This window comes from Scomber japonicus, chromosome 24 (assembly GCF_027409825.1).
Source record: "Scomber japonicus isolate fScoJap1 chromosome 24, fScoJap1.pri, whole genome shotgun sequence".
In the NCBI taxonomy this organism is placed as follows: Eukaryota; Metazoa; Chordata; class Actinopteri; order Scombriformes; family Scombridae; genus Scomber; species Scomber japonicus.
Window position 1 is genome coordinate 5849747 of NC_070601.1, and position 26858 is coordinate 5876604.

The window sequence follows — 26858 nt, forward strand, 5'->3', positions numbered from 1 at the left end:
TCTCAACTGTGTAAGAACTCAACTCTTGCTCCCATCACTGTATCCTCTGGAAACAGAAACAAGAACTGGCACTCAATGGCAACTGATATTATCTACGCAATTAGCACTTGCCCTCAGCCAAACTTGAACCACAAACCCTGCGTTAATCAGCATGTGATGGAGTCTTATCTGATCCTCAATGGAAAAGGATCCACTTCAAATGGCAAATCCTACTTTAAGTTTGAAACACGTTTAAATGCCATTTAACTTTTCCACTGAATTAAATCCAGCTTCAGGACTCAAATGGTATCCAGAAATTGACACAATGGTAAGAAGTCAAAATATCAGCTACAGTGCTGATTGAGGTTAGGACAGCTGCTTCAAATCCTTGGTCTCAGCACAAGTTCATGGCTTAGAAAGTAGTTGGCCCAAACATGGGTCACCCTCCGGGTGTCACTGAGGATGCCTCCCATGTCCTATAAAGAGGGGTGGGGATGACTTAGACGAGAGGGTCATTCCTTTACACATCACTTCCTTTATTAAGGGGCAGCCCTGGCCTAGTAAAGGGGATGGTCAGTGGTCATCCATTCCCCCCAGCAACCCACCCTGAGACCCCTATCCCCCTATGTCCAACCCCCAGCCCCTCTCTGCTCACTCAGGGGGAAAATTACTTTAAGTCTGGGGAATACAGCTCCATTGAGATGGAGAGAGGGTTATACAAAAGAGGGTGAAGTTTAAAAAATTGTCTCTCTCTTCTATGGGGGCGGTGCATCACTGGAAGGGCCAGGGTGATAGGAGCACGGAGGGGACAAGGTCATTAGATTGGCATCTCCATAAGCTCTTCATTCCCTTTGTCTAGGCAAATCCACTCCAATGGACCTCCATGAGAAATGCCCCCAGTCAACCCCACACTGGGCCCTGAGCCTCCCTTTTGTCTGGCACTTTTAGTGTGCTTCCAACACAAAAAGCATTTCTCAAGAATAGCATACAAAGCTTAGCTCTGGCACAAAACCAAACAACATTGTTCTGCTGCCTCTGATTGGGAATGGATTGCAGGCAGCTGCTGCTGATATCCGTAGGCAATAAAACATCTGCCCAAAATTCTTGAGAAACTCTTACCTTCGGACATTTCGACGCTCCTCCTCAAGCTGTTTGAGAAGCTCATCGATGCATTTGTTGGCGTCCATGTATTCCTGCCAAGAAGAGATGAGAAAAGCCAAAAGTAAGCATTGGAGTCAATTTGCAAACACCCACACTGAATATAGGTTAATTGGAAACACAGGCAGACTTCAAGCTTCAAGATCTTCATCCTAAACGTTATCAGCTGAGCCAAATAATAACAACCATGAACACTCATTGATCAAATGTGTGCATGAGATGCTGTAAAATCATGACTGGACTATGTATTTCCTCCACTTTGTTTTCATAAATGTGTGAAGAACAGCGAACCAGAACTGCGTGTGTAACTCCAGAAGCACCTCTGGGTAACTTCTAACGGCTGGCCCAGAAGCCAGCCCAGCTGTGTAATGTCAGCTGGGAATAGCCCACACTCACAAAACGTGCGCTACTGAGTTACAGCACGGACGAAATGAGCTAAGGCTAAGAGCAGAATGGAAAAAACAGATGTCAGGATTTCTGGGCTATAGCCTAATGATTTGCCTTAGTAGTCCCACTACATAAAGCATTGGAGAGGGCGGGTTTGAAAACGTCAGAAATAGGCCACATAGGCACAGTACTTCAACCATCTGGGTTTTCAGACATTCGAAGTCTACCTACAGTACATAATGCAGCCAGTTGTAACTTGATGCTGTCAGATCAGTGCGGTGTGGGTTTAAAATTAATTAATTAGATGTTAGCTTGACAGCTCATGACACATCTCCTGGGTAAATGGTTATCTCAGTGGGACAGATGCTCTCCATTGATTTCTAGACGCTCGGTCATGTGCTTGCAAAGTGTAATTGAGTAATGGGGATTCCCATGAACAGGTCACTAGGCCAGGAATCTTTATCTCTGAGAAAAAAAAAAATCATAGTATTTCCGAGTCATTTAATGCACCCTCTGTTTTGACCATTCCCATAAATATCCATTGTGTTTACTCCTATTGCAGCTTCTTTAGCCAGTTTTAGTTTCATATTGTTTGGCCCGGAGCATCTATTTTCTTTTGCTGCAGTTGTAATCTTCGTTCTCTAATTAGTCACTGGCAAAAATAAAACCCTTCTGAGAGACAGAAACGGATTCTTTTGAAATACAACCGCAAGAAATCAAAAACAAATACTGTATTATTTTGACTTTTCTCAGGACCCCTGTTGTGTGTGGTGGAAATACAGCATTTGCAAAAAAAAAAAAAAAGAAGGATTATATAGAAGGGGATTGTTAGAACTGTAAGCTACAGTATAACAAGGCACAATTGTGGGGTATCATGCTGTGACTGTGCATGAGCTGGATAAAAATAAATGGAACGTTTTACCATATAAAGCAACCCAAAACAAGAACTATAGAAACACCTCTTTGATAGGCTCAACAAGAACAAATGCAGCTTTTACCGTTTGCCTATTTTTGTATTCACACTCTTTCATTAACTATAACCCAAGGACTTTTAATATTTTGTCTGGATTTTTGAATTTTGACCTCCCTGTAACCCATCCTGTGGGGCCTGACCAGACTTTAAGAACTGCTGCTATCACTACATGGGATTTTTTAACCTGTGGCCTTGAGAGCAAACTCGCAGTAGGCCAGATGTTCAGAAGCAAAAGCCGCTGGTCTAAATACAGTAAGTGCAGTTGTTTCGTGTCCTCGCTCTTTCCTTAGGGTGCCGCTCTCCCACTGCTGCTTCCAAAGCAATGATTAAACTCGCTTCTGAGACCGCCACTCGAAGACTCCCATCACCCACCAGCCAATGCCAACAGCATGGCAAAGGCCCAGGCTTCCCACTGAGTCGCCAGCCAAGGGCACTCTGGGTGACCATTAGTAAATAGAGCCGATGCCAAAGCACACCAACAGATCGATGCTTCACAGCACGAGGCCACATTTTCCAATTTTTGGCACACTTTCCATATTCCCACAAAAATTACAATAAAAAATTGCATAAACTCCAAATCTTTTAAATATCTTTTTCATAATCATCATCATCATCATAGCTATATCATTATCATATCATTAATTCTGACCTCTTCATCTTCAAATCTTTCAAAGTTGGAAAGCAACCAATTACAGAGTCCAAAAACAGTGCCCCAAAGCCATCTGGTATTCTTCAGAGTGCCACAGCACGCGGCCAGAATGTCACTCACACCGAAGCTGAAAGGCCATTAGCGCTCAGTTAAGTGTTCCTAAAGTTAAATGTACTGTTGGCTCCACCAGCAGTCAATCGATAGTGAAGACCATGGCAAATTATCATATCCGTGTTACTCTTTTGGATTCGTCCTTACTGTGTGGGTGGACGGAGGGGGGGGTTGATAGCTGTAGCATGTGTGTTGTGTTCAAAAATATCAGACATTGGTGTTCAGTGGTACCAGCAAGATTTCAATTAGAACCCAGCATTACCCCTTGAAGCTCCGCCATGTAATTAAATAAAATGTGTGACTTTTTTTTTCTCAAGCAAACAAAAACAATTACCCTTCCGGGTTAAAACGTCCATCTCTGAAAGACCATTAGCAACACAATCCCATAATAATGATTCCCGCACAAAGGGGAACCTTCTCCGTGAAAGCCCCATGTCAAGGGAAATATTTACAGGCCACATCAAACGTGAAGTAAAGCTGCCTAAGTCTGTGTTGTCATCGCGTAGACCTCTCCTAATGACAGGGCACTGAAATAATCCTCAGCACACATGAAGGAATGCAGAGAATGCGGCATGCTTGTTGTCATGTGAAATGGGAGGGTATTTAAAGCTGAGATTTAAAGCATGACTCACGTATGTAATGCCGCGTGTTATATCTTCGGCCAGGCATTATTTCTGACGGTTTTACGGCGTGAGTGAAAGCTGCACCGTTCCCATGAGGCCCAGGTACTCACGTGTAGACTTGGAAAAAAAAAAGTGAATTTACTGACCTGAGACTTTATCGGAGGCATATTTCTCAGGATCATTGCTCTCACAGCTGTAGTACAGCCCCGACAATTTCTTACAGCGGTTAAAATGTCCTAAGAGTTGTAATCTTGTAAGAAGTGCATTATCACCTCTAAAGGAAAGTGCACTAAATTAAAAAAAGGCTTAAAAATCCTAATGTGCTCACCTTGACAGCAAGAAGCACTTAAAGAGTAGACCCTCTGGAGACCATGTGTTAAAGTTGTTTGAGTTAGCCGGGCTTACGATTAGTTGACATGTATTTACTTATGTATATAAAGGTGGAAAATGTGCAATATTCTAGTAAGGTATTCAGTGCCTTTACATTTCTTAATTTGAATGATGAAAAAGATAAAAACTTGCTGGATTTGATTGTGATAGAATAATTGTGATACCTCTCTTTTATTGTGAAATAGAATATCATGAGCCAAATTTAGGTGTTAGGTTTATTCCCACTTCTTATCCAATTGCACATAAGACTGAACATTGCACAATGTTTAATTAAAAACAGCATTGGACACCATATTGATTTTTGCTGGTATGATGTGGGAAGGGGCTAAGCTTGGGTTAAGCTGATAGGTAATGTACTTACTCATGTCCCTGCTCTATGACCGCAGGTTCTCTGTAATGTTTATCCAGCCATGTTTACTCATGTGTGTGAGCACGTTTGATAAGGAGGCACTCAGTAGCTACCGAGGGAAGAGCCTCCCCGCCTTGAGCGCGGCTTGAGTCCCATATCCAGTCCCCCTCAAACTGCTCATATGCCTTTATGAAATTTTAAAATATGAGTCCCGTCCCCCACTGTTCTGGCACTGAGGAGCAGGGAGGGGAAATAAAGAGGAAAAAGAGAAAACAGTTCTGTGTGAAGCCGCACAAACATGCAAACAGTCAGACAGAAAGACTGGCACACAAACCCCAATGCAGTCTGTTTAAGATTAATGGTCCAGATTTTTGAGTAATAAAACATTGGATCTATTATTCATCCACATGAGCCTCACTAGCACGCTCTGCTCTTTCACACATTCTTGAAGATTAGCAGGGATGGAATCACATCCTAGACAAGCGTCTGGTATAGGCCTCTTTGAAGTTGACTGAGAAAAGAGAAATAAACCTTAAGCTAGATAAAACTCTGACCTAGTTGCTGGCGAGGTCAGGGTGCGTTCCTTGAAGTTGTTGCAGCGATGAGTCCCCTCCACCACCTTGCTGTGTCTGCAGATCAGAGGCTTAGGCTGCACTTACAGATAAGACACCTTGTAGAGGCCTACAGTCCCTGTAGTGAGCTCTGGAAATGAGACCCAGCCAAAGACAAGGTCACAACCCCTTCCCTCTCTATCCCTGCACCCCCACTCACTGCACTTACCCATCTCTACTCACCACGAATTTTGTGCAAGCTGATGACATGCCAGCGTGGCCTCTGGGACTTTAAAACCAACTGCAAACCCTGAGCTGCAGGTTTGACAGAAAGGAAAGCCTCCACATGGGCTACTGCAAGTCAAAGGTTATGCCAATAGAATGTAAGATTTCTTTCTGGGCGTATTTTTTATGGCACACTTGAGAGTGAATTATGACAGTGACTTCTCAAGGTGTGAGGGATGTATCACATCTGATATGGCTGTTAGTCTTGGATTCCCGCCAAAGATCTGGCTGGGTTTGCAGCCAAAGAGTTCTGCCATTCAATACTCCAAAGTTTATGTGTACACCGTTAGCAAAGAGGTAAATATAGCAAATTTAATCAGCATCAATGAAAACGTATTCCCCGTATGCCAATATAATTTATATTGACTGTGATCCTATCTTAGTGAGGTAATGAACTAATCAGTATGACTAATTGTCTCTGGGTGCAGATTGCTTCAAAACTGCCTTTACTTGTATTGAGTCTCTCCATATCAGCCAGCCTTAGTTAAATTCATTAGTCTTATCAGCATGTTTTGAGGCTCTGTGCTGATGATCCTTCACTCTGAGGTCGTTACTCACATCCCAATGACCCAGGGTCATAATATCAGCTCAACCCATCGGGCTCTCATATCCTCAGACCCTGATAACTCAGCGATAGCCCAGTGCAAAGGGGCAGCTACTAGTGTGATTTCTCATATGGGGAAAAGCTACTGAGATCTGCACACTGTCAGCTCAATCTGTAAGAGATGATTTGGTGTCAGGGACGAATACGATCCAAACCTTTCATCAAACTGAACCGAGGAGCTGCTTCTTGCATCACAAGCATTTGATGAATTCATAAAGGAAATTGTTGTCTCTCCAGATGACAGAATAAAGATTTAGATGTGGAATGGGCAGAGACACGGTCATGACCTCCACTCTCTTTGGCTGCACTGCCTTTCTGACAGATCATCTCTCAAGTGAGTAGGTTTTAGAGTTAAGGTCATGGTAGCTATACATTTCATAGTCTACCAATACAGTATCTCAGCCAAGTATCTCTTGGAATTATGTCCACATTAGATGATGCCACCTTTCACGATTTACGTCGAATGCCGTCATTTAGTGCCAATGTAGAAAGGAGTGAAGATTTTATGTAGCTAGGTAAAAAGCAAAGGTGTGGAGGTCAAGGGAATGGATGACTGTATAGCATGTCCAACTTCAGTGCAGGAGAAAGTCGTTTGCATCCCATCACTGACGTGCAATTAAAGTTTATTTGCAATAACCTTTCCCTACATTTGATTATACCATAGTTGCCTTGCTCAGATTATTTTTAAATCATCAGAAATGTCCAAGGTTTTGCAGAATCATCATCTACTGTATGACCTTACTGTACCAATATTCATTTTTTTCAAATAAAAACAACCAAATTAAGCTCTTACTACCTCACAGTTAATGAACTGTTGCTTAACAAATGATCCTAAGCCAGAGTTGAGCACTATAGTACTTAATTGTACCCAAAACCTCAATGACTGTGATCCTGTGGAGGCTCGCACAGTAGCCTTATTGAGCTGAGGACATTGGTGTAACAAATGCCTCCAGTGAGCAGGATATTCTTCATCTGCCTACCTGCCCCAAATGGAGGAGTGTCAGGGAATATGGATTACTTGAGATACAAAAGGGAGCCTGTTCATCATCTAGGGTGAGTTTCAGCAGTTTGGGTTATCTGATGTTCTTCCTCCAGCAGCACCTACGGCCGGGCCCAGCCCAAACATCAACACCTCGCCACCGTCAGGAATCCAAATCCCTGCAGATTATCTTTCCAAACATTAAGATACGTCCAACGCTCAAATAACCCCCCGTCTGTTTGGGCTCCTCCTCTGCTCTTTGGGTTTGACAGAGTGGGCCATTCATGCCTGTTGGGAACAGTGGCAAAGCTGTTTCATGGCGCAAATCTCACAGGGGAAAGTTGAAAAAGTAGCTGAGGAATGAAATACATCGGATCCGACATCGCTATTCGATCACTTCCACAGAGCTACCTGTGTGGAAGAGCTACTGAAGGCATCGCAGACCTATGCAAGCATGTGCATTCATACAGTATGCACCTCTTGAGTTTGTGTGTTTTTACTGAATCTTTGAATGAAGGCACGTCACATTCTTTATTTCCCAAGCAGGCAAATCTGGGTGACAGCAGTTTACATTGCTTATGAATTGGCTCTTAGTATATGGTTATGACTATATTGTTCATGGCAAATTGGTTATATAAAATTGAAAGGTAATGTACAACACAGCTAATATGACAACTTCCTTAATTTGATGTTTCCCTCAGAAGTCATCACCCTCAAGACAATTTAGAGTTATTCAGTGGTGCTAATTTATATGTGGAAGATCTCTAAAGCTGAATTCAAAAGCACTGTGCAAATTCCATTCAGCTATGGTTGTCAAAATTCATTTTACTGGCATCCAGCTGCTAGTAAGATACTGTAAAAATTACAGCAAGCATTTGTAAGCAAGTATTAATACTCAGCATCTATGCATTAAACTTTTTTATTTTCTCATACAAATAAATGCTTATTTTTCCATTTTTATGATATCCATTTCTCTCCCTGTTTACTTTGTCTCCATTATCTCTTCCTTTACTGTTGCTTTTCAGTCTCAGTTTTAAATGTACAAAAACACACATCAGGGAGGAGCAGCAGAGGAATGCTGCTTTTCCAAATGAAAACAAACACACAGTGTGTCCATGCTGGTACCAATGTTTCCAGACAGGATGGGAATCTAGGAAACAGGGACGCACAGGGGGTAGAAGTCTGCGGTGCGCCTGTGCCCAGATTTAACAAGCCTGGGGGTTGCCGAGTTTTATTATCATCTGGGGGCCAATATTCAACCAGGTGTACTTGGAGCGGGAGGGAGAGTGGCGTTGACAGAAATGAAAAGGAAACCTGGACCTGGCAACCCAGAGGAGCATAGGGGGGAAAAAAAGGGAGGCTGCCATAGGAGAGGAGAGAAAGACAACGTCAGTGAGAGACAGAAAGGATCAGAGAGGTTGGAGAGACAAGGGCAATGGAGACCGGGAAGAACATCAAAACTATAAAGAGACACTACATTAAAAAATAACAGGAAGAAAGACAGCCAACGTAGGGCTCATAGGTGTTAACATTTTTATACTGTGATTTTGACTTATTACATTTAGAGGAGTCATAAACATCGCTGACTTTGTTTGTTTCTACATATTTGAGTCTGACCTTCACGTGGAGCACTTATACAATCCAGCAGCATCCAAAATGAAGAAAAACATCTACTATGAAGCAAAAATAAATATAATGATGATGATTTTCTGTCAAACAAGATGATGATGAAATTGCCTGTTTGGCTGTATTTTGGTACTCAATAGAAAAGGAGACTATTCTTGGTTATTTATTCCCATTTCCAATCAGCACAATGATTTCTGTTTATGCTTATTAAGTTATGTTTCATTTGAACTAGTACTGTTGGGGAACTTGGGGAGGTCTAAACAAAGATATTATCACTTATCCAAGAGCTGCAGGTCAGCAAATCCAAAATCAAACCACTTAATACCTGTTGAAATTGCAGCGTTAAAATGACTCCTTTCGACTCCTTACCTGTCCCAAATATTGGTTTCTCTGTCCACCACCAACCCTGAACCCTGCAGAGCCCATCTCTCTTTTACAGCTCAACAAAGTAGCCTGTAAGCGGGGGCCGTATTTATAGATTAACAGCGGCCATTATTAATTTGGTTTAAAAATATCAGCCCTCGCTCGAAAGGAAAAGTGAAAAAAGACGACACTTTGAAAACGAGACAAAGAGCACGAGAAAACGAGAGCGAGTCTTTGTTAAGTGACAGAGGGGTAAGAGGGGCAGATCAGAGCAGAGTGCTGATGCTAAACAGATGTTGGTTGGTTTCACAGGGGGAAGTTGGGCTTCTGTTTATGCAGGCTTTGACAGACAGGCGCCACACCTAACCGAGCCACACTGTAAGCTGAAGCATTTGCGAGAGCGGAGAGGGTCGATCAAGTAGCAGTGACTGTGACCCTTCACGGGAAATTAGGCACATTATAGATTGAGTAGAATGCCCTCAAGAGGATCCATTCAGCATTATCTGCATTTTACAGCTCAGCTCTCCAGCATTTCTCGCCTCTTCTCATTACAGTTCGACTGTATGCTTTGTGTCATCATGTTGACAAGTGCTTACTTTACACTCTATCACAGTAGACTCAAAGACTAGCACTTTTATTTCAGCTTACTTTCTTGGGGCTTGTATGGTGCTGATAGTTTCCCAGAATTACAGCTTAAATGCTAAAACGTAGCTCCCCATCTTATTTTTTATGACTTTAACTGATGACACCGAGTGAAATCCAAAGAAGAAGAAGAAAAAAATTCAGAGTCTGCAAAGTTCAGCTGAGAGGACAGGACAGCATAACATCCCAGGTAACAAATCAAAACCCCCCAAAAAATACAACAAAGTCTCTTCAGCAACAATCTCATGACCTCCAAGCGTGTGTTTTTGCAGAGATATTTCTTACCCGAGACACTTTGTTAGATTCCCTGACATTTCACGTGCATTAGCTTCAGGCCTCAGGTTTATCACAGCTCTCCTCTGTTTAATCCAGAAGCTGATTTATTGACGAGGCCTGTCTGCGCGGCTGAGTCGGCTGACCCAGGTGCCGGGCAGATGTCGAGGCGAGCGAGCGGGCAAAAAAGCGTTGCATTCCTGCTAGAGAAAGCATTAATGTCAACTTCTGATTTCCTTCTCTCTCCGTCTTCCTGCCTTGGGATGGAGATGGAGATGGGGATGGGGGGGAGTGGAGTGGAGATTGCCCCTGCAGGCATGCAAGGAACCATAACCGGAGAAATGGTAATGTGACAAGAGGTTTGTTTGCGCTCCTGTCATCCTCAAACCCACCTGTGTCACTCATGCTTATCAGATCCACGTTTCCTATCTCAGCTGACAGCGATGGAGAGCAGATCAAGATACAGTGGGGATATTTCTTCTTTTTTTCTTTTCTTTTTTTTTTTAAATGGGGGGAGGGAAGGTGTAGTATAAGAATAATAATAAGAAATGTGAAAGGAGATGGGTTGTGGTGACTTTTGACCTCTACTGCAGGACCGAGTGCAATGATAATTCCCGTGGTCATGAATTATTTCTGTGGCAATGCAGAGGGGGGGGGGGGGGGGGGGGCGTAGTGATCAGTGTGTTTTTGCTCGGCGCATCATTCCAGACAGATTGTGGGGGTGGCAGAAGCCTCAGGGTTAACAAAACAGGCTTGTGACCAAAAGGTTGCCTGTTTAGATATGAGGGCTAACTAGAAAATATTTGCATGGGGGGGAGGTGAATGAGAAATGCACACACTTCCTCAAACAGATACGTGCCCCTAACTAGAAAAGTGAACCAATGGAGCTTCCCAGTAGCCAACAATACAAAGCTGCAGTTGTCCTGGCGTGGGTGGTGTAAATCTAGGTAACCTCCACCCCTCAGGCTTTGGTGTAAATAAGAATGTCCTCGATGAACTTTCCTTGTTAAATTATGAATGTTAGACAACAGCTTTGGTGCATGTTCAGCTTTAATCTCTAGAACTAGAGCCTGTAGGTAAGGGGACAAAACTTTGGTAGTTTATAAGTTGGCTGGAGAAAATCAAGGTTCTTCACTCCACAAGGTGTTCATCAAGTCAAGTGCATGATATATTTCATTTTTGACAGATCAGCACTGAAGAATACAAGTGTTCAGATACAAATCTACACACCAGACCATCTAGAAACCACAAAAGGAAGCATTTTTGTTCTTATATTTCAGTTGCAATATCAGAGCAGTATTTTTGGCTCAAAGAAGATAATCTACAGTCCACTTTGGCTGCATCTGTTTCATGGGTTAATGTGAACAAAGACCTCTCAGTGCAGCCGCTCACCACACTCCGTCAAGTGATCTAAAAGAGGAGTGAGAGTCCAATAATTCAGCGGCATTAAATATTTAAATCGGCCATCATCGACTTTTGAAAAGGCATTATGGAAGCCTATATCAGGGGGCTTTTTCACAGTCAGAGCTCATCCAGGTTGGGAAAGAATTTCAATATGAATCTGGAGCCAGCCACACACTGTATTTACACAGTTAATGGCACTAAATCCTTGTTATCATCTCAAGTGGAGTCTTATTTTTAGCAGCCATATATGTTTTATTTCTTCCAGATGGGAGCCGGGGAAGAATTTGACATCAGTGCTGGTTCTCATTAAGCCTCTCAGACGGGGTGACATCAGCGGACTTCAATACACTCTTGTATCAGGATTGAAACACATTGGATTCCTCTGTGCGGAGAACCTTTTGAGGCCCCCTAAAAATAAGAAATGTCAAAGGTCTACCAGATAAATAAATTCAATTTTCATCATTATCATAACTGACTTTCCTAACAGGAACCTGATTTTTAATAGTATTTGTTTATTTTAAGCTGCCGCTGTCTGGATTTCATATCCTGAGACATTTCAGCACTTGAACCCTTTGAGATATTTTAGGATCAGAATGTGATAGTTCCGCTACTGTGGGAAAATGTCGCAGTGCAAGGACTTGAGTTTCCTTTGCTTAGGCCAGCTATTTGCTCTTACAATAACAACACTGTTCTATCATTATTATTTGTTTACTCAGCTAACCCTTTTTATCTGGGGCAACCCCCCTTTTAGCGAATGCTCTCACATTCCCTGAACCCTCTGGAAGCCATTTCTCAACCAGTGGACTGATTGAAGTGAGGTAGCGGCTTCATTCTGACGGGTTACAATAGCTCAACCATCAGATGCCCTCTACCCCTGAAAGCATTACCTTCAGCATGAGCTGTTTACTACGGCATTATACAGCACACACTGGGGCATTCTGCATTGTTCTCCTTGTAGGTCATAAGTAGGACTGACCACACTAGTTGTATTATTCATGGAGGTGAACACAAAAAAAGATCCACTCCATGATGGGCTGTAAAACATGTATGTGGCATGTTGTGGAGGAATAAGGAATATGTGGGAAACACAAAAACCTACTGCACCTACTATAATTGATCATTTAAACATAGATTAAAGTCATCTATCAAAGGGAAAGTCCGAATTTCACTGGTTCCAGCTTCTCAAATGTGAGGATATGCTACTTTTGCTCAGTTTTATATACTTATGAAATCAATCTCTCTGTGTTTTTGATATTTGGTTGTTACTTGAGCTCTTGAATGGGCAGTTTTCTGACATTTTATACAGTAAACCTTTTTAAGTAGTCGGCTAAAACCTATTTAATCTCGGTGAAAAGACTTCTTAATTGCGTCCCTTTCTGAATAAATACTTGAACTACTAATCATTTATCAATGAGGCGTATTTTCATCTTTCATTGCGGTTTATGTGAAACAAATTGTGACTTTCTGTATTGTTGTGCTGGTCAGATATTGTTGCTTGATCACACCATTTGTGCGATGAGGCCTGAAAGGGACAGGCTCGGTCCTTGTGAATGGAAGCCTGATGAGAAAATGAAGAGCTTTCAGCATCACCTCATTTCGGCATTTCTGCACATAAGAGGTCCATTTACAGTGAAACGTATCCTGAGACCGTTCGAACGCTTTCCAGGTTCCCAGTGTACACAGACCCCATGCTGGAGTCAAGCCATGCAAGCAGTAGGGGGAAGTGGGTCAGGGGAGAAAGGCTTAATAATGCACTAATTCAGCTGGTTCGACTTGAGACCCATAACGCCCCTCTCAGTGCTCTGGCTCAGGCAGGACTGAGACAGAGGAAGGGTGGGGAAGACAGAAAATCCAACCAGGAAATGCCTCCCAAATAAAGCTTGTTTGTATCTGAATGAATTGGAGGGGCAGGGTTGTATTGCAATATTCATCAAAGAGTAGAAACAGACTACTTTGTTGGGCTGTTAGTGCATCTGACCCATTTCCTGCAAAATGATGATAATCCCAAAGAAATTACTGTAATAAAATAATCATAGGAATCTTGTTTGCTCTGCATAATTTGCTGCATGGAAATCTACTGGCTCCCCCAGCTGCTATGCCAGATGGATGCTGGGTCATGGCTCAATAGCCCGCTGGCTGCCACGGGCCCTCACAATAGCCCCTCAGTGACCACCGTGACCACACACAAAGGCAGTCGTTGACCACTGACACCACAGACAATCAGCCCTGAGGGTCAAACGCTCCTGTGCATCCCACATTCAATCCTGTTCACCTGAGGCTCGGCCTGCCTCATAAAACCCCAATCACTGCTCTGATGTCTGGCCGCACAGAGAGGATCCCAGAAAATCATTGAGCACCACAAGCACATCACCATAAAGTTGAGTTATGGACCCATGAAAGGCATACAGATCATATTATCTCTTTAGAAAGTGACTGAGACTCAATAATGTGAATGGCTCCAGCTAGCCGGATGACTCACACAGACAAACGTTACTACATGCAGATGATATTGATTGTTCTCATGAACCTTCGGTACAAATGTCTGTCTTTTTAATGACAAAGAACCAATGGTGTAAGGCTAGTATCCAAATTACTTCATTTCAGCAATCAATGACTGACATCAAGTACTGGAAATGCACCGCACCAAATGTAAAATGAGTCACGTAAAAGATGTTTTGAATCTTTCCCATAAAAATGAGATTAATTATTTTCCATTTTAAATTGATGAAAAACTGCTCCTAAATGCAGTTTTTCCTTTGTTCAAGTGTACATTTGTTTTCTAGAAATCAAGTTAATCTTTAGAAGAAGATGGAATTGCACCCTGTTGGCAGGATGAGTTTGAAACCAAAGGGCTCAGGATGGAGACTTTTTGCAGCGTGTAATTGGATCTGAAGAAATGGCCAATCTTCCAGCCACTGACTCCTTCTAATGGTGCGCCATCACACAGCTCCTGCATGAATTTCCTTTTAATCATATTAATGACTCTGCTTTGCACCTCATATTGATACTTGGCATTTGAGATAATGTGAGGATGGTGGCCATGTTATGATGAGCACTTTAAAGCCCTGGGATAACACAACTGGAGACCATGCAGGATTGCAAATTGCTTTAAAAATGAAGCAGATTTCTGACCTGCAGCGTTATTACAAAACTGGAGATGGTGCCTATGATAGTGTGCAGGGGGAAAAAAATCAACACATTCTGCCTATCGGTACTGACAGCACCCGACTCCTCAAATAGTGGGAGTGGCATGAAGGTCACTGCCTCCTGACTGTGAGGCTGCGGTGTAGCCGGCAGGCGGATGTGGTGAGCTGGACTCTACTCAACTCCCTCTTCCCCTCTCGCCGACTTTTCGCAGAGTAGAGACAAGGCTAGCATCAGCCGCAAACGCTTCTGACAGAGCGCATTAGCCACGTCAGAGAAAATCAGGTTCCCTGCAAACAACCCCTTATTATAATGCGACGCACTGCAGCAGTTTGAGGCAAGGCAGATCTCTCGGCTTTTGTTGCATCCGCTCTGGTGCTGTGTTTGCATATGAGCGAGTTCCAGCGCAGGATATTGTGGAGAAACATTTCAGGGAATGGCTCATACTATGAAAATAACCACTGGCCGTTTTCTTTAAAACATGTCAGACAGAATTAAAACCGTTTTCTCACGATGAGCAACACACACCACAAAGGCTTCTGTTATCAGGGCAGAGAGCACGGAGGCAAGAAACAAACACCACACACCAAAACACACTGATGCGTTATACACACAGGCTCAAACACTTGTCATAATAGGTTAATCTACCGCTACTTGCATTAATTGGGTAAAATTGTATTCAGCGAGGTAATAGGAGCCCATTATGATTCATGACACAGTAAACTTCCACATGAGGCTTCAGGCGTTCCCCTCAGGGCTCCCACCCTGTGTCACATAACACAGCCGGGCAGGTGATCTTTTGTTTGGGAGGGAGATGTGTGTATGCATGCACCATGTGAGAGAAAGATAGATAACACAAAGAAGTGATGAGAGTTTAAAACAAAAAAAAACACACACACAAAAAAAAAGAATGAAAGACAACTGTGCTGCAAGCCTTTTCCCCAGTGTATAGGTGATATACAGGAGCTCTATTGTATTGTCTAGCTCTACTGCTGGGAGCTGACAGGCCCTTTAATGCTGTAGAGCTGTCTGTCCTCAGAGGCTGTCATCAATGAAAAAGAGCAGGGGACCAGGGGTAGCTCGGTCAGGGCCGGGCCACTGCAGGGACCAGCTTGAGCACCTGGTGTTCAGAGCAAACACACACACACACACACACACACACACACACACACACACACACACACACACACACACACACACACACACACACACACACACACACACACACACACACACACACACACACACACACACACACACACACACACGCCTACACATGTGAGATGACCACATGAAGGCTCACATGAACCCAGACGTTTATGCATTTGTGTACACATGGGCAAACGTGGATAATGTGCGCATGTGTCCACATGAATGCACACGTGAAACACAGGCAAGCACATATCCTGTGGGATGTGTGATTACAGTGTAGCTTAAAGATTGCACAGTGTGAAAAAACTAAAGAATAACTTTTGATTTTAAGGAACATGAGAAAATCCAATCTAAAAACTGTCTTCACAAAATTTGAGTTTTGAGCAAAACTAGAAGTATTTACTTGAAACTTGAAAAAAAAAATCAAAGTCAAGAGTCAAGAAGAAAGAATTGTGTATTTGCTGAATGAACTCTTGTTTATTTACTGTAAATACTTTGAGGAATTTTAGAACTAAGTTTGGGAACAAAGACCACACCTCAAACACATCCCATTTCTGCACAAAGAGTATTTAGGCACACCTTTTCCATCCCTTTCTCCTTCATCTTAGTTTTCACATCCCTCCCTCTAAAACACCCGTTTTTTATAACCTTTTCTCTTCATTGTTTGAATACAGGAACCAATGAGGGCTCAATCTAAGCTGATTACCTGAAGAGACGGCTCCCCCCACTCAGATTCTCGATTCCCTTGGTTCCTTCCTATCTCCCCGCCACCGACATCGGTTCACTGACGTACACCTCCCTTCATCCATCCTCAACCCTGATTCCTTTCCTTCATCCTTTACCAATAATCCCTCATCCCTCCATCCCTCAACCCTCATCCTTTCATCCCTAAAACCTCATCCCACCATCCCTACCTTTGGACCATCAATCCACCTCTCCTACACCCCATCCCAGCTCTCCTCTTTCTACAGTCCCCATTAAATCATTTTAAATCCACAATTTTGTTGGTAAGGGTTTTGTTAGTGATTTGGCAGCTTGAAGAGGCTTCACTGAAGATTTATAGGTTTACACCACCTAAACTGCGCTGTCAGAAAAAATTTGGAGCCTTGTAGTCACTGGGTGGGCGACAATGTTGAGGCAATAACGAGATAATAGGAGGTCACGCAGGAGGTGTGCGTGTGTGCAGTGGTGTAGAAACTCGCGACAACCACAATCTGACAGTTTCATGTGGATTTATTTGTCGCTGTTGGAAAGTGATGAACGCTGAGCAAGATGCGAGAGAAGACATTTGGTTCACCTGCACATCATTAAATCCACATCAAGCTGAACACTTCTAATTAAAACCACTCTTAAAGTCAATATATCTGTCAAGTGTCTGTCAGCAGTATTTGCAGCCAGGTTTCCTGTAAGCTTCTTTCTCATTAGTTGAAAACCAACATTCAACAAAAACCGACACCTCACACTCTCTCTGCTGAGCCATGCTGCCCAGAAACTGATGTTGCGCATTCACCATGAGTAACAACATGACCTCGATATTTCGGAAGTGTGTTTTTGTGTCTGTTTTGGGTGGTGGTGGTGGTGGTGGTGGTGGTGGTGGGAGGATAATCTATGCAAAGCTCTGAAGCTGAAATTCAGCTGTTGAAAGCCAATAAGGCGGTATCAAAATGAGGGCAGAGTTAATTAATCATCTCGGCTTCCTTTTCACGGCCCTCCCGTGACTGTCCCGGGGGCTTGTGTGAGCGTGTGTGTGTGTGTGTGTGTGTGTGTGACAGAGAAAGCAAGGCAGGGGAGCAGGAGGGTGGTGCAGGTTGCAGCTGGGGGATATTAGCATAAAGTAATGTGAGCCAGCAGACTGCTGAGCTGCTCTACACCGGGTGCAACCCTCTTAGGAAAAAACAGGAAACTACTGACACCTGCTTTATTTACTGACCACAGAAAAAAAAAGAGGAAAGACATTTAAAAGACAGTAGGAACTCTATTATTTGCTGATGTTGCACTGATTAAAAACAATAAAACCAGAAGAGGGCAATCAGTAGCACCAAGCATCCTCCTGGTTTCGCCTAACTGTATAAACTTAATAAGGTAACAATAAACGGGATGATAAGGTCAAATTTCTCAGTTTAAACATTGGTATTTATTTTGTTCTAGCAAACCACACAAAAATAAAAGCCATTTCTAGCTCCCTCTGCCCTCCCAAACAAAGAAGAAGAATTGTTCCTCCTCACTCTCTTACAGTAAAGATGGCAACAAAGATAACAAAAATGGTGCCTAACTTTAGTGTCATCATAACAGATCAGGTATGGAATTACTCTGCAGATGCTCCAGTTCAACATGAGACCAAACTTTTCTGTGTTTGAGCCACAGTAAAGGACAAAATACAACTTGCAACCAGTAAGATACTTGTTTTTAGCCAAGTCGATTGCCATAAATGCCTTTTCCTGCAGTTGTCGGTCACTTGTGGTCGCTACCGGCCTGTTAAGCAGAGTGACGAGTCATCAGTTAATGGCGGTATGAAGCGCATTCATAAAAAAAAAATTGTTTTAACAACTGTGAATCACCACAACCATGAGCCATCCTAACTCTACAGTCATAACTGTGCACAAACAATATTAGGCTAATGGGTTCAGTAGTATGCAAGATTAACTGCCGACACACACACAACCAAACTCATGATCTCCTCCTTGCTTAGGCCTGGGGGCAATAATAATACTCTCTTGACATGAGATTGTGGACAGTATCCACCATGTTAATTGTCATGTCATTTTTGACCTCAGTTAACTAGAAATCAGTGTTGTTTTATTTTAACAGCAAATGTAATATGTGTGAGCAGACAGTCATCAATCATGAAGACTTGGGAAAAGCCACTGCCAATAAAACTTCACATAGAGAAAGAAAAATGTTTTTCCAAAAGATTGTTTTTGTTTGTTTTTCCACAATCTTCCCTGAGCTCTCACCACCATCCATAATTAGTTTTAATGCTTCGCAGCTGTGAGAAGCTCATCTCTTTATGCCTTGTATGGTGGGGACAATAAAGCATATTTTGAGTATATTTTAAGTTATCCTGTTATAGTGAACAAAATACAATAAAACGTTCAAAATCTCTTAATGTCACTTAAATGTATAAAACAGTACATTCTTGTATGACCCCCCCCCCCCCACCCACCCATTGCCTCATGGTTATATGTAACTTTGACACAAAAATCACCAAAATGTGATAAATTACCTGACCCAAGTTTATTTTTATTCCAGATTGAAATGAATGGAAACCAGCGGTTGTCCTGAGTTTCTTTGTGATAACTAAAGGGGATGACTGAGACATCAGAAGACACACGGTGGCTTTTGCGCTCCCCACTTCTTTTTTTGTTGTTGCCACAGGCAGGTTCAGAAGGCTTTTATGTGGAAGCGCAGCCCTAGCCAGCAGAGGATGATAAAGAAAGAGCACTCTGGTACTTCTAAAAGGTGGTTTGCACACCAAACACAGAACAGGGACACAAAGTCTGCACTCACTTGTGGTCACAGTGCATGTAAGGCTTTCATTCAACTCACAATAAAAAAGTAATTTCAAGAGGAAAGAATCTCTTGTGGCCCTGGCAAAGCTGTGTTTTGATTGAGGCCTCGAGTCCACGCTCAGTACGGACCTGCAACAAAGAAATGTGATGGACAGTGCAGAACATCAGCTGCAATGCGAACACTGCATTTTAGCGAAAAAAGATTCACATCCAATGATGTATTTTCGCTACATTGAAGTGTTTCAAGCTGGAAAATGGCTCAGTGGATCTGTGTGTGTGTGTGTGTGTGTGTGTGTGTGTGTGTGTGTGTGTGTGTGTGTGTGTGGAGGTTTGGGGTTGTTGGGGGGGATTTCTAAACGGAGCACAGGGAGCGATCTGGGCACGCGGAGGAGCGAGAGAGGGAAATAGGATGGAAAAATGCAATCATGCATCCCGGGCCTCTCCAGCTTCTCGTCGTGTGTCCCCCCTCCCCTCCCCTTCCCTCCTTCCCTCCTTCTCCATGAGCCATTAGTCACTATCCAGCTCCTGTTAATGTAATTAGATAAAGGATATATGGAGTCTCGGAGCTCGGCGGAGACATTTGTCTGCATAATTGCGTCCATGCTGTGGCAGAGGGTAAGAACCCCTGGATTTCCACAAAACACCTCTGGCTCAATAATTCAGGAGAAGTCGAGGGGAAGACTCTGGGACACACAGCAGAGGAGGGACAGAGGGAGACACTTGAGAATTGAGCGAGAAATGGAAGACGGAGAAGCCAGATTGAGACAAAAAAAAGAAAAATCCATCCTGAAATAATCCATTTTCTTCTTTTTTTTTAATCTCGAGAAGAAAAATGACTTTTTCAACCCCAGTCAGAAGAGGGGCTTAGACCTCCACATCCCCTGTGCTGCACCCTCCTCCAACTTCAGCCAACAACAAAAAAACGATTTAAGATGTTTCCACACGGTTGAAATGCTGCTTTCTCCCCCCAATATACACAAAACACACACACACACACACACACACACACACACACACACACACACACACACACACACACACACACACACACACTACAGCAACTTACTAATAAACTGTCATATGTCACAATCCATCTAAACAACTGAGGGTAAATATGTGCAGATGGCAGGCAGGTCCCCTGATTCCAGCCTTCTGGAGATGTATCGGAAACGTGAAACAAGCTCATTTCTGGCATATAATTAGTGGTAGTCGCAGCTTGTCGGCTAGTGACCTACATATGGAGCATGGTCATATACACTCTAGATGCACCGCACGCAGTCAGAAACTACATGCCCGTACACTTGACGAGCATGGACACACACGATGACAGTCCCAAGAGCAAAACGCAAGCTGCAAATTAAAATGATTGTCTCTATTAAAGCACGTGCAAAACATTAAAAAACACAAAGATATTCAATTTCCAAAATATAAAAGCAGCAAATTTTGTCATTATTGCTTAAAAGAAATACTAGAATTGTCACAGATTGAGCACCAAACTTCTGTGCCTATACAGTCTATATGTTATAATGAGACAAAGAATGACAGATGTACACACATGCAATAAAAAAGTGTGTATACTGCATGCACTCACCAAATACAAACTTGCATGTACTTCACTTGCTTCCTGATTAATTTTAACTCCCCCTTACTATCCTACCTCCCCCCTGCCCTGCACCTCTAACCCAGGGCAATTCCTGTCTCCTGTCTGGGATGCAAGCGATCTAGGTGGTTGTGGATTTGGGCGGACTGGAGGGCAGGATGTTAGCCTGATTATCACCCAGTCAGACCTACTTCCAGCTCCAGACAGCCTGCCTCCTGCCCCAGATACCTCCTCGAAGGATGGAGGGACCGGAGGGCAACGTACAGCATGGACCAAAAGACTCACCGCCAGCAGCTCCAGCAGGGGAACGTTTCGGATCCTCCCATAGACCGACACGGCAGCGTGGTCCCCGAACTGGCTCATCCTGTGCCCGGTTCTCCCTTCTATTGCTGTCTCTCTCTCGTTTTCTCGTCTGCTCTTCTTCCGCTTCGTTCCCCACTTCTGCCCTAACTGGCTTGCTGGGTCTCAGCTGCTGCCTGCCACTGTCTGTATGCGTGTGTTTGCATTCTGCGGTGTGTGTGTGTGTGTGTGTGTGTGTGTGTGTGTTGGAACGATGATGCAGCAGGCAGTCGTGTAGCCTTGGCAGCGAAGTGCCTCTTCTGAATTCTCGACTCTCCTCAGCAAGGCCACATCAGCTCTTGTCAATATTTAACCAGCAAGTCAAGTCGGATAAAATCACCTGGGCAAGACCAACTGTGGTTTGCTGCCCAGAAAGCGTGTGTGTGTGTGCTTTTATGTGTGTGAACCAGTGAATGGCTGGTATTTGTGCCTGTGTGTGTGTGTGTGTGTGTTAAGACATAAAACATTAACACATGTCTAACTGACTCCAGCTTGGCTGTTTCTCCTCTCTCTGCGACGCTAGCTTCTGTCCAAAACTCACACTCGGTCATGGTGTGGCTTCTGAACACTGGCCACTTCATTATTGCTACTACTGAGATGCCACTCAGGGACATCTAAGACAATGTAAAGAAGAAGAAGACGGAGAAGTGTGTGTGCGTTCATGCAGCTGACTGACAGAGCGGCAGGAGTATCAAACAGCCAATGAAAGGACTCCTTGACATTTGCCTCAGGATTGTTTTCCTCTTTCTCATCCACAGCGTAGCGCCTCAGTTCCACATCAGATATGCTGTGTGTGACACGCGAGCTCTGGCAGGAAAAGAGGTGATCTTTATCCAACCACTTTCTACTGGTCTGTACACTTCACACTGGGAAGACACAAGGGTCAATTTGATGGTGGCGAGTAGCAGTTTTTGTATGATGGGCAAGCAAACTGGACAAACTCTCCAGCTGATGCTATGTGATGATCAAAAGCACTGTTACAGCTACAAAATTGACCTTGTGGTGAGATTGTTTTTCAAGAATGAAGTTCAAGAATGAACTTTGAACCTCAGATTGCAGGCTTCATTTCATTCACTGCAGCCTGGCTAAGTGGGCTGCACTGTAGATAATGACAGCTCTCGCTTTCAGAATGGAAGATGTGGAAGCTGTTGTGGAAATATTGTCACGTTCCTCCCGAAAACCATCTCCCAAAATTGTTTTTTGAAGTTTATGAGGTTAGAAAAGTCTGTGCAGCTGCAAAATCGTGCTTTCGTTTTTTGGTCCAAAATGCATCGTTTTCATATGTGTTGAAGTGCTCCATCATCTAAGAGTTTGCTGATTGGTTTGGTTCATATCTGACTGGCTGAATCTTAACTACCTGTAACTAATAGCATAAATCTATCTGCTAAAATCATCTCAAGAGTCTTTAACACTCTGTATATGACTACTATGACATGATTTGAGCTCCACTGACCTATATAAGCTGCATCTTCCCTCATAGAGGATTGAGCTTGTGACCTGTGGCTATCATTGTGATTGATGGGACATGAGTGGCAGGTGGTGTTCCTGCTCAAACGGAGATTACAGACTCATCAGTCAGCAGGCGTCTGGGCAAGCCTTGTTGAGGAATTTATGACATCAGTGACAGTAGCTAAGCATCAGTCAGGTTGTGTGAGGTGCGCTGAGGTGTTGCAGGTGTAAAAATGAAACACCCTGCGTGGCATTACTGGAAGTGACTAATTGCTTTCCATCACAGCAGGTAACGCCTAATCTTGAGATCTAACACATTCCAAATCTATTGTACAAGTCAACTAATGATTTTATGTTAGATTGAAACTAACGCCACTAGTCATCTGTGCACTAAACCAGCATAAACCATTATATAATGCAAGTCAAGCAGTTCATGGAAAAAGACAATGCACATTCTATTACTGAAATGAGCATCCATGCCTACATAATAAAGATTGAGATTTTAATAATGCTTTCTTTGGCAATTTAGGGACACTTCATTTGTCAGTGAGAAGACATCATGACACTAATACCCATATAATGATTTTGCTCTGGGATGGACAGAAAATTTAATCTGGGTAAGAATGACTGACTTTTTTGGTAATACATCCTTCGCAAATAAGTTCATTTGTCAAAGCTTCAATGAGATTAATGTTAAAATAATATAAATACTGTAGTAAATTAAGAGCAATTATTGTGCTTTGGCTTTGGGATGGCTGTAAGACTACACTGAAGCAGCAATGACAAAATAATTTACATCATTTATCAAGTTAGAAACTATGTGCTAATTACAAGGCACTGAAATTCCAAAGCAGTTGCATCAAGGTATGTTAGAATGTGCAAAAAAATTAAAAAGACATTCCAAACCCCCTAACCCATTTTGTTTTAACCTGTAACCCTTTAAAAACATATAGGTCACCAGGTGCAGGCTAGCACCACTCCTCTATGTGAACACCTGGGGACTCACCCTGCAAGCCGGACCAGTATGGCCTCGCCTGAGTGAGACATCTGCCCTAAAAGGCGCCTATTCTGCTACCCTAATGAGTCTCACGGTGTCCTCAGGCATCAATACCTGTGGAAACAACCCTATCTTAACACTCCAGTACAGACACAAGCTATTTTGCATGAAGAAATGTTCCTATGCCTGAAGACATGTAGGCACACATCCACAAATTCATGCAAATGTTGGTACACAAACACGCTCAGTCGTCATCAATCAACCCGCAACAAAACAAACAAGGGAGGACTTGAGCACTTACATGGAGCCATATATCAAATGTTAGTCTCAAAGTGGTTTGTGTATGTATTTACTCAGTGGTTGGAGCTAATGCGGAAACATGTAAATATTTCCCTGAACTGGGCAGGAAGTGATTCTAGGCTCATTACGGCACTTCCCAGACCACCAACTAACAGTGTCCTACACAAGGACTAAAGCTGGGGACAGACCCTAAGATTATGAAAGCCTAAAAAGCCTCAACAACCAACACATACAGACTATTTCCACTGAAATACACAGACTTTTGGAGTCTGTTTAGCTTAGTCATTCAGAAAAGAGCACATGAATGGAAGCAACACGCTGGACAACAAGCAGATTCGTGCCACAAGGCAACCCCCAACTCTATTCCTCACGTGTTCCTGTCATGTTTTGCTCATTTATTTTTGCCATTTCTGCAGAAAAGGCAAAACAATTGAGTAAAAGGCTAAATTTGGACTAGATTGCGGATGGAAAAATGTATGCAACAAGGCCTGAAAGACCATTTTAGAGCCCTTTCATTGAAAGCAGCTGTCTGTTGTGTCTGAAAATGACGCTAAACCACTATGTAGAGATGTGGAGAAGTAGGTGATCAGTATTAAGCAGTCCAGAAATGAAATGCATGCCCCCTTTTTGGGAAAGCTCTACAGAATAAGACTTCTAGATTAGTAAACCAAACAACAAGCCTGGTTCCTCCACATTTTTTAATTCTGCACTGAGCATGAAAGAGCTCTCTCAGATCCCAGCTGAGGGTTTGGCTCGGAGCCTGATGAGGAGGATGTGATCACAGGGCGGCCTCTGTGCCGAAGAATAGACAGGACACGCTTGCCACCACGTCCACCGCACCACCTTCTGCCTCTCACACCAACACCCAGTCTGCCAGGAGGCCATAGAGGGGAGGCTGTCCTGCCCCAGCTGCAAGGTGAGGAGGTGCCCTTCCTTTTTGCTGACAGATGCAGCCCCTCCTCAGCCTCCTTTTTCTGCCTCTCCCACGTACACTGGGGTCTTAATCTGCATGTCCAATCCTGTTAGCTGCCCTCTGCCAGTTTTTTGTTCGGGCCCAAACCTGCATTGACAGTGTTGGATCCAAAGATGCTGCCTCATCTGCATAGTATAAACAAACATCCCTGGAGATGGAGCTTCCATGCCAGGTGGATGAGGTTAACACCCTGGGATAAGCTCTATGTCTGCTGTGTTTGGATCATGTTTCAAGTTTCTGTGCTGAAATAGGCTTCAGTTTCAACACAGGGAACCCAAAATATACTCAATGAAATAAATCATACATTCTTTTGTTATGTAAATGTTAATTATTGAATAAATATAGATGATTTGGTAATTTAAAGTTCAAGGTTCATTCTTGATTTTGGAAATGCTTGTTAAGAAAACAACCTCAGCACAGGGTCCATTTAACAGCTGCTCTGGCATTTTCAATCATATCACATGAGCTTCATCAGCAGATGGATTGCGTGACAAAATAACATTAAATGAACTTAATTTGGCAAATATTATGAAAGAAAAGAACAAGACTCTATGCATGTACACTGCATGGTAGCTATCCATCCACTGTTTCCTTCCAATGTCTTCAAAGCAATGTGACATGAAAGAAATAATGATATGTGCCCAACTAAATGTATGATTGCTTCTCTATGTGAAATAGTTGTTAAAACCTCTTAAACAGCATGTTAGTGAGCCTCAAAGTAATATTCACCCACATGCCTCTGCCTACCCAGAGTTCATATTAGAGGTAATGGACCAGTTTCTTTTTGCAGTATTAAATTTGAGCACGAACAATTAACCTCTTCTCAACCTGATGTAGATTTTGTTATGTTGTATGTCAGCGCTAACTCACTCCAATTATTCAAAAGTTGTTGTCGTGACCACCTTGTTTTTCTCCACCACTTCCTCATTGTGGTTCATTTGAATGAAGACATTGTGTTTGGTTAATTGTCTACACCTGTGTGGTTTCTCTGAGAATAGCCTGAGGCAGAAAGCTTTTAGTTGAGTGTTATACAAAGGACAGTTGGCTTGGAGTCTTCTCTATTTGTGAGATGTGCACAAACACCTACACTACAAATTAATATAGTGCAACTTTTAGGGATGTTTGTCTGACAGGAGACAAAGGAAATAAAAAGGAAATGGAAACAGCTTCTTCAGTGTGAACATCTGATCTGATCACACGTTTTAGTGAGATGTGATCAAATTTCAAGTGCAAGAGAAGCATAATCAAAGTATTATTCCCAATATAATAGAAACACATTTGTTTTCACCATCATTCTCCTTTTAATCAAGTTGAACAACCAATAATGTAATCCTTAACTATGTGACTCTTATCTTGATAAACTTCCACTTGAATCCAGAGTAAGTCTGAGGACACCCTGAATGGATCCAAGTGTTTGATCCAGTGGGGAGATAGAGACTCGACTGTCTTCTCCTTGTCCCTCCAGACTTTAGGCCTCTCAAAAGGCCTTTGTGTCTCTGGTCGTGGGCTCTTGGAGGGAAACCACACGGTGAATAGATATTGGCTCGAGCACTGATGTTCAGGGAACAACGCATGTGACTCTGGCTGCACGCGGCCCCTGTATCAACTTTGATCTCCTTCATGATTGGAAGAAGAGAGTTTGTAATTGGCCCTTTAACTGAAAGGGCACAAAGGATGGTCTCATTGGACGAGGAAAAATGGACGTCCAATTATAAGAGCTGGCACAGGGCCCTGGGCAAGAAGGGACACACACAGAGCAGAAACTCAGTGTCCTTCTCACTACAAAGTAAAAAACCCTCCTCATTCAGTTTGGAGCTGACCCAAAGGCTTCTATTTTCCAACTGATTATGAAAGCGTATTTGACTGACGAGCGATAAACCCTTAGTCACTGATGATAACTCTGTTTACAGCATCAGCAGGCAAATGTGATTTTTTTATGCCTCACCAAGAATCATTACTGAGGCATGTAACATACACACAACTTGTGACATGGGTCAGAGATTTCAGCGCACATTAGCACACATCAGTATGTCAGAGGCAGGCAGAGGA

At 43.0% G+C, this 26858-nt stretch overlaps 1 protein-coding gene across 1 annotated transcript in view; it reads right to left on the bottom strand.

Moving 5' to 3' along the window:
- The window catches only part of LOC128354493 (nck-associated protein 5-like), a 128850-nt gene that overhangs the window by 86019 nt on the left and 15973 nt on the right, over positions 1–26858 (bottom strand). Inside the window, exon 3 of the mRNA XM_053314718.1 lies at positions 1099–1172. Coding sequence (XP_053170693.1) covers positions 1099–1172 — 74 coding nt within the window. The remainder of the gene's footprint in view (positions 1–1098; positions 1173–26858) is intronic.